The 13,184-nt window shown below is 36.5% G+C and overlaps 1 protein-coding gene across 1 annotated transcript; it reads right to left on the bottom strand.

Annotated features, from left to right (window-relative positions):
- Positions 1-7,006: 7,006 nt before the first annotated feature.
- On the bottom strand, positions 7,007-10,841 carry LOC132114704 (perilipin-2-like). The gene is made up of 8 exons (XM_059522978.1): positions 10,752-10,841; positions 9,555-9,621; positions 9,288-9,483; positions 9,098-9,180; positions 8,784-9,015; positions 7,861-8,219; positions 7,530-7,748; positions 7,007-7,397 (listed from the first exon to the last, which is right to left on the bottom strand). Exons 2-8 carry the CDS (start codon positions 9,618-9,620, stop codon positions 7,293-7,295), a joined length of 1,260 nt encoding a protein of 419 aa, XP_059378961.1. The 5' UTR covers position 9,621; positions 10,752-10,841; the 3' UTR covers positions 7,007-7,292.
- Positions 10,842-13,184: the final 2,343 nt, after the last annotated feature.

Here is a 13,184-nt window from a genome sequence, read left to right as displayed (position 1 = left end):
TTTTGGCCATCATCACACTTCCCCCCAGTCCAGTCCAGTTCACAGCAACAACGCTGCTATGTATTTATATAACATGCAGTATATTTGGTTTGAGAAAGCATTGGTTTGTGTGCCACAGTTATTGTTTTCCGAGTAGTTTAGATTAAAAAGATATTTTAGGGAGGGCAATGTGGAATGTGCAAGTTATAGGAATGTGAATGCATTCATATTCATGTTTAGTGTCAAAGAAAGCTTCCTACTTCAGCTTTTTTTTTTGAACTGCATTCAAATGTTGCTGTTATATCGACATTATGTATGTTATTTTTGTTCCACTCCTCTTGTTAAAAGACAACACAGCTAAATCACTCTCTGTTTTTTAAAGCGATAAAATATAACTTAATTCACACCATATTTCTGATATTATCGATCAATCTTATCAGATTAATTTTGATCGTTCACTTTTATTTTATATCCTTGAGTGCAGTACACCTGCAAAGCGTTAGCACTCGTTAGCTTGTCATTAGCGTTTTCATTCGAACCTATCGCTGTTTTCTTTTCTCCTCTCCTCTCTCTCGCTCCAGTTTTTCACAAGTTTATCAAACAACCGCAGTAAGAACGTTTCATCAAGCACGGTGAGTAATGGCTTCTACTGCTATTGTTATTTGCACCTCTTGCCACATGTACAGTTTATCTATCTCTGTCGCAGATGAGGGATTCACATGTGATAAATGCAGGGAAATAGTTGACAGAGAAGATTTCAGAATTAGAGACACGCATCCAAATTTTAATTGAGGACAGTAAGAATGTTAGGGCTCTAGATACGGCTTTGGATGCGTCTAGCTCAGGGATTCCTGTACATTGTTCGGTTCCGGCAACAGAGCCCCTGCAGCAGGGCAACTGGGTGACAGTGAGGCAGCGTAGTTGTGGGTCAAAACACAGCTCTTCTGTTCCGATCAAAACATTAAACAGGTTCTCCCCACTCAGTGATGCACCCACTGAGAAACCTGATGAAAGTGCTCTAGATATTGGTGATTCTATTGTACGGAACGTGAATATAGAGACACCAGCCACCATAGTCAAATGTTTACCGGGAGCCAGAGCGCCTGACATCTTGGTTAATTTAAAAGTGCTGGCTAATGCTAAACGTAAATACAGTAAGATTGTTATTCATGCTGGCGCTAATGATGTTCGACTTCGCTAGTCGGAGATAACTAAAAATAACATTAAAGAGGTGCGTGAACTTGCAAGCACGATGTCAGACACTGTAATATGCTCTGGTCCCCTCCCTGCTTACCGTGGTGACGAGATGCATATAGGTTGTCATCACTCAATGGCTGGATGTCTAAGTGATGCCCACAGAATAACATAGGTTTCATAGACAATTGGACAAGATTTTGGGGCAGACCTGACCTGTTGAAAAGAGATGGTCTTCATCCCTCCTGGGGTGGCGCCACTCTTCTCTCTAGAAATATGGCAAATAGTCATACCCCCGGTTTCACAGACAAGGCTTAAGCCTAGTCCTAGACTAAAATGCAAGTCTGAGTTGTTTCAAATGAAAGAAACTTGTACTGATTGATCTTAAAATATATCAGTGTCTTTGTTTTGTCTCAAGATGCACACCAGTAATGTTTTTTTCTAAGGCATGTTTATAAAAATTACTTAAATGTCCTAATTGAACTATGGCCTAATCCTGGTTTAGGCTAAGCCCTGTCTATGAAACCAGGCCTTAGTAGTAAAGTATTGTGGAAATACTACTAATCTCAGGAACCGCATGATGCGACATCATCAAGACATCATATCCAAGCCCGCCACTGGACCGCAACAGATGACACTGAAACAAACTCTACAACTGCCAATTAATTCTGCACGCGCTGTCAAAATAACTGAGGCGATTGCGGGCTTCATTTGCAAAGATATGCGCCCGTATTCTGATGTTGAGAATGTGGGATTCAGGCGGCTAATGAAGGTAATGGAACCAAATTATGTCATTGTGTCTTGCAAACCTCTGTCTGAAGAAGTGATCCCCAACATGTACCAGACAGTAAAAGATGGTGTCATGTGTAAGCTTAAGACTGCAGAGAGGGTGGGCATTATGAGTGACTGTGTCCCAGGAACCAGCGTCACATCTGAGAGGGTTTTTTCAACTGCAGGTGATATCATTACTGCCAAAAGAAGTTGCCTTACACCTGGGCATGTCAATGAGCTACTGTTCCTGCAGAAGAATCTTTCCATTCCTGAGTGATGGCAGTTCACACTCTGGGTTAAGACAAGTTTGATTTCAATTTTATTTTTATTTTCACTTTAATATAAGGCCTTTTCCAGTTTTTATTTATTTTTATCTACTATTTTAGTTTAAAATGACCAGTTTACACAAATACACTTTAAAGCAATTTAATGTCTTATACCTGGAGTACTTTGGAGGTTTTACACAAAACTGTGACACAGTTGTGTTTTCTAAAGGTTTTGTAAATTCAAATTGTATTTACATTCTGTGTACTGTTGTCTGTTTACTGTGAAGCCAGTAACCAAATGTGTTCTAAATGTTGATCATTAAAATAAAAAATAAAGGTGCATTTGGATCTTAATGTCAATTCTTAATGTCATTTTTAATAATACATCAGGTTCGCGTCTAAATAATTGGTCTACTGCTGCTGATATACCTCTGCGTCCTCTGTCGTCTACACCAGTGCAAGTTTGTGAAAGCAGTTGTATCAACACTCTGGAAGGGGGATTGTTCTTTACAACCATCAATACTGTTTACTGTGAAGCCAGTAACCAAATGTGTTCTAAATGTTGATGATTAAAATAAAAAATAAAGGTGCATTTGGATCTTAATGTCAATTCTTAATGTCATTTTTAATAATACATCAGGTTCGCGTCTAAATAATTGGTCTTCTGCTGATATACCTCTGCGTCCTCTGTCGTCTACACCAGTGCAAGTTTGTGAAAGCAGTTGTATCAACACTCTGGAAGGAGGATTGTTCTTTACAACCATGAATACTCCATTAATTTGCAGTTGAATGTCTATAATAATAGTATCAATATGTTGCATAACTACAGTCCTGTAATTCAGGTAACAGCTGAAAAAAAAAGCTTTTTTCAAAAACACTTATCTAAATCTCGAAGATCGGATCAGATCAGATCGAATCGAATAATGATAATCGATTCAAGATCTTGAGAATCGGAATTGAATCGATTCTTGAAATTTGAATCGAAACCCAGGCCTAATGTTGATAATGAAAAAGATGCATTGGGGTCAGCATTTATAGATATTCTGAACTCTATTGGGGTTAGACAACACGTTTCAGGACCTACTCATTGTCGAAATCATACTCTAGATTTAATACTGTCACATGGAATTGATGTTGATAGTGTTGAAATTATACACCCAAGTGATGATATCTCAGATCATTATGTAGTTTTGTGCAAACTTCATATAGCCAAAATTGTAAATTCAACTTCTTCTTACAAGTATGGAAGAACCATCACTTCTACCACAAAAGACTGCTTTTTAAGTTATCTTCCTGATGTATCCAAATTCCTTAGCATATCCAAAACCTCAGAACAACTTGATGATGTAACAGAAACTATGGACTCTCTCTTTTCTAGCACTTTAAATACAGTTGCTCCTCTACGCTTAAGGAAGGTTAAGGAAAACAGTTTGACACCATGGTATAATGAGCATACTCGCACCCTAAAGAGAGCAGCCCGAAAAATGGAGCGCAGCTGGAGGAAAAAAAAAACTAGAGGTATTTCGTATTGCTTGGCGGGAAAGTAACCTATCCTACAGAAAAGCATTAAAAACAGCTAGATCCGATTACTTTTCTTCTCTTTTAGAAGAAAACAAACATAACCCCAGGTATTTATTCAATACAGTGGCTAAATTAAAGAAAAATAAAGCCTCAACAAGTGTTGACATTTCCCAACACCACAGCAGTAATTACTTTATGAACTACTTTACTTCTAAAATCGATACTATTAGAGATTAGAGAGCCGTCAGCTACAGTATCGCATCAGACAGTGCACTATAGACCCCCTGAGGAACAGTTCCACTCATTCTCTACTTTAGGAGAGGAAGAATTGTATAAATTGTTAAATCATCTAAACCAACAACATGTATGTTAGTGGCTATACCATCTAAGCTCCTAAAAGAGGTGCTTCCAGAAGTCATAGATCCTCTTCTGACTATTATTAATTCCTCATTGTCATTAGGATATGTCCCCAAAACCTTCAAACTGGCTGTTATTAAGCCTCTCATCAAAAAACCACAACTTGACCCCAAAGAACTAGTTAATTATAGACCAATCTCGAATCTCCCTTTTCTGTCCAAGATACTAGAAAAGGTGGTATCCTCACAATTATATTCCTTCTTAGAGAAAAATGGTATATGTGAGGATTTACAGTCAGGATTTAGACTGTATCATAGTACTGAGACTTCTCTCCTTAGAGTTACAAATGATCTGCTCTTATCATCTGATCATGGGTGTATTTCTCTATTAGTTTTATTGGATCTTAGTGCTGCGTTTGACACAATTGACCACAACATTCTTTTGCATAGACTTGAACACTTTGTTGGCATTAATGGAAGTGCATTAGCATGGTTTAAATCATACTTATATGACCGCCATCAGTTCGTAGCAGTGAATGAAGATTTATCATATCGATCACAAGTGCAGTATGGAGTACCTCAAGGCTCAGTACTAGGGCCGCTACTCTTCACGCTTTATATGTTACCCTTGGGAGATATCATCAGGAAACATGGTGTTAGCTTTCACTGTTATGCTGATGATACTCAGCTCTATATTTCTTCACGGCCCGGTGAAACACACCAATTTGAAAAACGAATGGAATGCATAGTTGATATAAAAAACTGGATGACGAGTAATTTCTTACTGCTAAATTCTGAAAAAAAACAGAGGTGTTAATTATAGGACCTAAAAACTCTGCTTGTAATAAACTAGAACACTGTCTAAGACTTGATGGTTGCTCTGTCAATTCTTCATCAGTTAGGAACCTAGGTGTGCTATTTGATCGCAATCTTTCCTTAGAAAGCCACGTTTCTAGCATTTGAAAACTGTATTTTTCCATCTCAAAAATATATCTAAATTACGGCCTATGCTCTCAATGTCAAATGCAGAAATGTTAATCCATGCATTTATGACCTCAAGGTTAATTATTGTAATGCTTTATTGGGTGGTTGTTCTGCACACTTAGTAAACAAACTACAGCTAGCCCAAAATGCAGCAGCAAGAGTTCTTACTAGAACCAGGAAGTATGACCATATTAGCCCGGTCCTGTCAACACTGCACTGGCTCCCTATCAAACATCGTATAGATTTAAAAATATTGCTTATTACTTATAAAGCCCTGATTCTGAATGGTTTAGCACCTCAGTATTTGAATGAGCTCCTTTTACATTATAATCCTCTACGTCAGCTACGTTCTCAAAACTCAGGCAATCTGATAATCCCTAGAATATCAAAATCAACTGTGGGCGGCAGATCCTTTTCCTATTTGGCGCCTAAACTCTGGAATAACCTACCTAACATTGTTCAGGAGGCAGACACACTCTTGCAGTTTAAATCTAGACTAAAGACCCATCTCTTTAACCTGGCTTACACATAACATACTAATATGCTTTTAATATCCAAATCTGTTAAAGGATTTTTAGGCTGCATTAATTAGGTAAACCGGAACCGGGAACACTTCACATAACACCCTATGTACTTGCTACATCATTAGAAGAATGGCATCTACGCTAATATTTGTCTGTTTCTCTCTTATTCCGAGGTCACCGTAGCCACCAGATCCAGTCTGTATCCAGATCAGAGGGTCACTGCAGTCACCCGGATCCAGTACGTATCCAGACCAGATGGTGGATCAGCACCTAGAAAGGACCTCTACTGCCCTGAAAGACAGCGGAGACCAGGACAACTAGAGCCCCAGATACAGATCCCCTGTAAAGACCTTGTCTCAGAGGACTACCAGGACAAGACCACAGGAAATGGATGATTCTTCTGTACAATCTGACTTTGCTGCAGCCTGGAATTGAACTACTGGTTTCGTCTGGTCAGAGGAGAACTGGCCCCCCAACTGAGCCTGGTTTCTCCCAAGGCTTCTTTCTCCATTCTGTCACCGATGGAGTTTCGGTTCCTTGCAGCTGTCGCCTCTGGCTTGCTTAGTTGGGGTCACTTCATCTACAGTGATATCGTTGACTTGATTGCAAATAAATGCACAGACACTATTTAACTGAACAGAGATGACATCACTGAATTCAATGATGAACTGCCTTTAACTATCATTTTGCATTATTGACACACTGTTTTCCTAATGAATGTTGTTCAGTTGCTTTGACACAATGTATTTTGTTTAAAGCGCTATATAAATAAAGGTGACTTGACTGACTTGACTTAAATATAGTAAAAGTATTAACTAATTGATATCACTGTACTTCCCTGGATGATTCATTACAGTATACTGAGACAAATGTTATGTTTAAATATAAAAAAAACTAGTCTTTTTTTTTTACATTCTTTTTTAGCACTCCATAAATCAGAAACTACTGGCAGTAAACAGAAAAAAAGAAGAAACAATTATGTATATATATATATATATAATATATATATTACATAAATATATATCCTCGTATGTGTAAACATACCTGGCAATAAAGCTCATTCTAAATCAGTGTGAATGATTTATGAACAACCCCCTCGTTAAAAAGGAAAATGGCACTTGCTTCTGTGATATTGCGTATGTATAGCCTTAAATATGCTGAAATGGTTCATTATTAAATATTACCTCACTTAAGAATCCTTAATTTGTGCACAGAAAGTAAAAAACAAAGGGTTAAAAATAAATTATTTCTTAGACAAAACTTTTTTTTGTTTTATTTTAAGTAATACATTTATTTTGCATTTCAGATAATCAACCTTTTGCAGGGGTTATGATATGAAAATCATGAATTACAAAACCAGTGTCTATGAAGTATGGTTTGCTTTTATTCATTAAGTACATACATGTATTCAGTATTTAAGTACCACAAAGGTTTGAATGCTACACAGCAGTATATCACCCGCAGAAACCTACATACTCTATCTGGTAGTGGTTTCAACACTTTTAGAATACTGACATTGGCGAAATGATAATTTGCCATTTTATGTTCATTATGCTGTAATTTCAACAATTTAGTGTGAGTCTGAAGACTACAGTTAACACTAGTTAAAATTTGAAAACGGAAATAGTTAAAACGTGCAACAATTTGAACCATATAGTAACCTATTTCTGCAGTTTTACTTAAGTTGTATGGCATTTTCAATCGCCTTTCTCTGTTTTCTGAGGTGCAAAAGGCCCAACCAGCCAATTCAGAGGAGTGTTATTGAGAAGGTACTCCACGACTCCATCCAATGACTGTCGTACCTGTTGAAGGATGAAAATATACACTGAACACTTTCTAAATTCTACATACATTTTTAAAATAGAGTAAAATAGAATAAAGCACAACAATTGGTATACAATGTACAAAATTGCATACACTCAAAATGACTATACCTGGCCCATCTGCTGCCGTGTCTGTTCTAAGAGAATGGGTGTGAGTGTGTTGGTGCTGCTCAGAGATGCCTGGAGTTCTCCAGCTGTATGTCGAGCATTCAGAAGCTGTTCCTGCACAGTGCCTGGGAGACCCTGTATACTGGACACAGCCCCTGAACATGCTGCCATCAGCTGATCACTCAAACCTCTTACCATCGACAGAGCTCTCGATTCCAGTTCCTATGAGGAGACATCCACATATACAGACTGAGAATGTGTCTGATAGTCTGGAGTAAGATAAATAAATTTTCATAGACATATGTTGTATTGCATTTTAAGTAAAACAAACTACCTCTTCCTTGTCTTTTGTTGTATCTACTTGTGTCTCAGCTGTTACTTTCTCCTGCAGTTCTTTGGGCTGCCCTTCCTTCCATTCTTTCCATCTCTGCAGTAACTGCTCCGGAGCGCCCCCTAGCTGCTGGTTGGCACTGGCCAAGGTTACCCGGGCACTTTCCAGCAGGTCCAAAGTGCTGGTCATTTGAGTCACAGCTGCATGTGTAGTGTCTCTGGCCTTGCGTGCCCTAATGAGAGACTGCTCAAGTGCCCTGTCCTGAACTTTGGCAGACAGTTTTCCCAGGCGGACGAAATAGCTGGGTCTAGTAGTTACTATGAATCCTTCCTCCTCACTTGGTCTTGGTTCAGATAGTTCAGCTTTGGGCAGAACACACAACACTGATGTCAACACCTTACATTAATACATACCAAAAGTTTGGGGTCATTAAAATTTTTTATTCAATGTTTTTTAAAAGTCTCTTATGCACGCCAAGACTACATTTATTTTAAAACACAGAAAAAAAATTTAGTGTTGTGAAATAATATTACAATGTAGAATAACAGTTTTCTATTTGATAATGAAATAATGAAAAGTAATTAAAATAGTTATTTATAAAAAGTTATTTATTTTTTCAATGTAAAAGTATTTTGTCAAATTTGAATTAAATGAACAAAAGTACTAACTTCTTTAAAAAAAAAAAAAAAAAACACTGACTCCAAACTTTTGAACAGAAGTGTATGTACATATAATATACATTAATATTAATATATGTTATACATGAAATAAAAAGAAACATGTTTTATGGTATGAAACACTTTAAAATTCAGGTCAGTGTGTTATTAATTTTATTTCACGGTAACAAAGCAATGGTGGGACTTGAAAGTGCATTCCCTATTGATTCATTTTTGTTCATTAGCTGTGGCCACAACTGAAATACTCACCGAGCTCCTTTTCACTGATTGGAAGGTTCTGATCCACCCAGTCTTCAGAGTGGGTGAGGGCCTTATCCACACTGTTACTGACCATCTGACCCATACGGCTCCCCATGACAGTGTTTATGCCACCTGCCACAGCCATACGCGTCTTTTCCACACCACCCAGTACAGCTCCCACCACAGCATCCTTTGCTCCTGTTACTGACTGGCACACCATGCCCACTGTATCGGATACCAGCTGCAATGGAGAGACAATGCTTATTCATAGAGCAATTTAAGTCCTACAAGTTGCATGCAAAACATTTATCTGCAGGATTTACCTTGTCTGCTGGTTGTTGTAAAACTGGAAGGTTTTCTTCTACCTTCTCCAGCCCTTTAATGGCATATTCATTTACCATTGCAACTGCACAAGAAAAAGAACACTATGAAGACAACTATGAAGAACAACACCACAAATAAAAGACAAGGCATAATAAGGCACAAACTTAAATCTAGGCTTGAGATCCTTACTCTGAGGCTCCAGTCGGTCTAGTATGGGTTTGGAGCCCGTAGAAGCAGCAGCACCCAGCGTGCGTACCCCGCTCTCTGCAACCTCCATTACTCCTTTCAGGAGCGGCACACTGTCTTTAGTAGAGCTGTAGGCATTATACACCGCACCACATGCTGAACTCACCAGGGGCAGGTTGCTCACTCGGGATACTACACTCTGAAACACAAGTATTAAGGTTTGTTACTCAGTTTTTATGACTTCAGAGAGTCATGAAGTGGGTGACTAACCTGTTGTTCCTGAGTAGCCTGTGATGCCTCTGTGTCCTTCTCTGCTGGTTTCCCACTATCTGCCATTCTGTGGAAGATGTTGCAGTATTAATCACAAAATCTAGAAAATCAAAAATCAGTCTAGATCCAACTCATTAACACAAACCTATAGTCACATTTAAAACTCACAGGCTGGTCAGAAATAAATCAAATGAGTAATGATGAAAGAATTCTAAACTAAAGAAAATTATCCCTTTAACTCCAATCCTAACCTAATCCTACAATCTGATTGGTTGGTTATAATGTTGTTTCATGACTAAGAATGAACATGTCATACTTTGGTAATTCAAATTAAATGATGCATAAACATCATAGCGTTGTGCAAATCATGATAAACGTTATAGATACAAAATCATTATCATATATCAGATAAGAGTTTATAAAGAAAAAACACAATTTATTAAGCATAATCATTTAATATAATGTAATGTAATATAATATGAAAATGTATCATAAAACGAATATATGATAGAAATAATAATTAATATGTTATAACAAGTAAATGTTTTATATTATATTTATTATATAAAAAATTATATTAACAAAACGTGTGCCTTTAAGCCTAAGAGGAGAACATTTACACATTCTGTGAGTTGCTGCAATCTAGTATTGGGAGATGAAGGAACAGTAAATATGACAATCGATTTTGTGGCGCTTATAATGTTCAGATAACTTCAAAAAAAGTTAAAATCAAGGTAAAAGCAACATTCGCTCACAAATTATATATTTGCTACACTTCAAAGAAGTGGGCGTTAGTATAGCATGCTCGTCGTAGTTATTTTACGTAATGATGACAACTCAAGAGCGTTGAACAGAGGATCTAGGGTGTGAACTCTCACCCACTTCCTGAGGAATTTTATTGTTGCGCCATTCAGTATTCGGCATTAACAGTAACCTATAATCTCACAATGGACTTCTTCTCATACTGTAGTTATCGACATTGAAAGCGTTTTTGTTTCTGAGGCGCGGATTTTTTGAGTGCGCTTGAAAAAAACCTTCTGCCAAATGGAGACAAAACATAATCGTAGGCTCGCACTCGCACTTTGAGAATAATTAAAAGTCTACTGACATCACATTAATTCACGGATGAAAAAGACGTTTTTTGCCATTCCACACACGTTGTATTCGCATTTTCAGACAACTGTCATATGAACTGACCTGTTATCGATCCGCTGTCCCTCGCTGTCCCGCGTGCTGGGATGTGTAATGCTGTCTAATCAAACGCTGTGTCAACTTGACGCTATAAAAGTGCAAAGTTAGGCGGAGTTCTTTGAAACAAACCAATCAGCCTTTCTGAAATGTCTTTTTATGAAACTACCCTTAGTTAATGTTAGTCAATTAAACAACTTTAAATGTTTGACCCCCTTTTTTAGCATATTTTACAATTTCTTCTAAACTTAGAAAGGTTCCTCAACTTAATTATTATCAGCGTGAGCTTGGTAAGACTCACAAAGTTGTGCGACACAAGAAAAGTCTTAATATTTTTACCTTTTTAAAATATCATATAATATTACTGTAAAATGCCTCCAGTATATAATTGTCTTTAATGAGAAAACAGCATGATCTAATATACATTATTTTATGTTTATCCTGTTAATGAGCTACTTAGTCTCAGTATTTTGGACTTTTATACCAGATTTATCTAGGTTCTGATAAAGATTCTGGCAGTTTACCAGTTATCATCAAAGTATTATTACTTTTTGAGTTCATCTGAGGTGAAAGAAGCAATATGATAGTGGATGCGATCAATCGTGTGGAGATTTTTGAGGTCCAGGCACTTGGTCCATAATCCAGTCCTGATCCTCCATGTCCATGATGGTTGCAACTCTGATGACAGCCTAACAAGATAAGATATGGAATCTCATGAAGATATGAAACCAATGGTAAAAGCAGCGTCTACACTTCTGCTAAAAATGAGATAATGGTGATGTGTAATGCTGTGGTGACGTGTAGCCTACAGTGGTCAAAGCAGCCACTTCGAGAAGTATTGACTTGAGTAATCTATGCAAAAACACATTATTTAAGTATTAATTATATACTACTATTGCACATTGTCTTAGTATTTCTAATTAGCTTTTATTTATTTGTATTTGTCTAATTTTCATTTTAAATTTTATTTTAAGCGTTAGTAATTTTCTGATGTTCTTTCGTCATTTTTATTTACATCAGAAAATTCTCTATTGCTTTAGTTCTCTTTAACTTAGTATATAGGCAACATTTCTAAAAAAAAAAAAAAAATTCTCATATTTTACGTTTATGTTTTCTAATCTAATTTTAATACTTACTTTATCTTAAATACCAAAAACAATTTTTGGTAACACGTTACAATAAGGTTTCCATTTGTTAAGATCAGTTAACTATATAAGTTAACGTGACTAACAATTTAAAAAAAAAAACATCTATTCATCTTAGTTAATGTTCACTTCGATATTTAGTGTTACCCAATTTTTAGTTTTATGTAACAATAACACTGAAGCAGTTCATTGAAAGACAAGCCTTTGAATGAATTAATCATTCTTGTCATTTGCTTATGTTATTTTAGGTGTGATTCCAGGGGCGTAGATTACGCGGGGGACATGTCCCCCCCACTTTTATCATCACGGAAATTCGTCAATTCGTCGATCAAATAAATGCAGGCTTGGTGAGCAGAAGAGATTTCTTTCAAAACATTAAAAATCTTACTGTTAAAAAACTGTTGACTGATAGGCTATATAGATTACAGAAATGTTATATCGTAATGATTTATGTGTCTGTGTGGGTGTAATTTCTGTCCCCCTCACTTCTGAAAAGATGGCTACGCCCCTGGGTGTGATGCAAGCAAAGTCAATGTCAATCAACATCCAAAGTACTTTCAGAGTCTCCATTTAATTCATGAAAAGCATTATTCAAATTACAAATCATCATCATGATAATAATTTATTCACTGACTGTCTATAAATAGACAATTCTTTGGTAGTGAAGAAATATTCAAAATAAAGAATGGAGTAAATCCACAAGTGCTGAATAAATTGGAATTGACAATTTACTGTTAAAACACTACAATTTTACCTTGTTGAAAAACGGACATCAAAGCCTTACGTGTTCATTGTAACAAAAATAAGTGTTTTGTGAGAAAAAAAAAGGCAAGAAAGGGCACGTTTGGCACATTCTGTAGTACATCTCTTTGCATATTACCAGGAGTCAGGGCTAACTAATGGTTATTGCATTCTATATTAACAAAATGATGGCAATTACATAAAGAGAGAACATGATTAAGGCAAAAATTACAAAAGCTTTTAGAAACTACTTGGTGTTAAAATGCCTCAGTGTAAAACTATTTGCTTTAGTGATAAACAAGTTTTTGAGATATTCACCGACTGCACAAAAGTAACATGTCTCAAACTCTCTGAAAAACATCTTATAGGGTGATGGGGGCACAATGAGTATGAATTATTATGGTGGTTTATGGAAATGTCTAACTTGTTTAAATGCTCACTTTACTATACACACTCATATTTCACAGCTTTTTATTTTATATTTTTTTTATTTTAAGTAACAAAATCTTTTTAAATCTTTTTTTTTCTGTTACAAAAACATATGTATACAAAAATA

This window comes from Carassius carassius, chromosome 34 (assembly GCF_963082965.1).
Source record: "Carassius carassius chromosome 34, fCarCar2.1, whole genome shotgun sequence".
NCBI lineage: Eukaryota > Metazoa > Chordata > Actinopteri > Cypriniformes > Cyprinidae > Carassius > Carassius carassius.
Note: the sequence above shows the minus strand (reverse complement) of the source record. Positions and strands in the feature narration are given on the sequence as shown.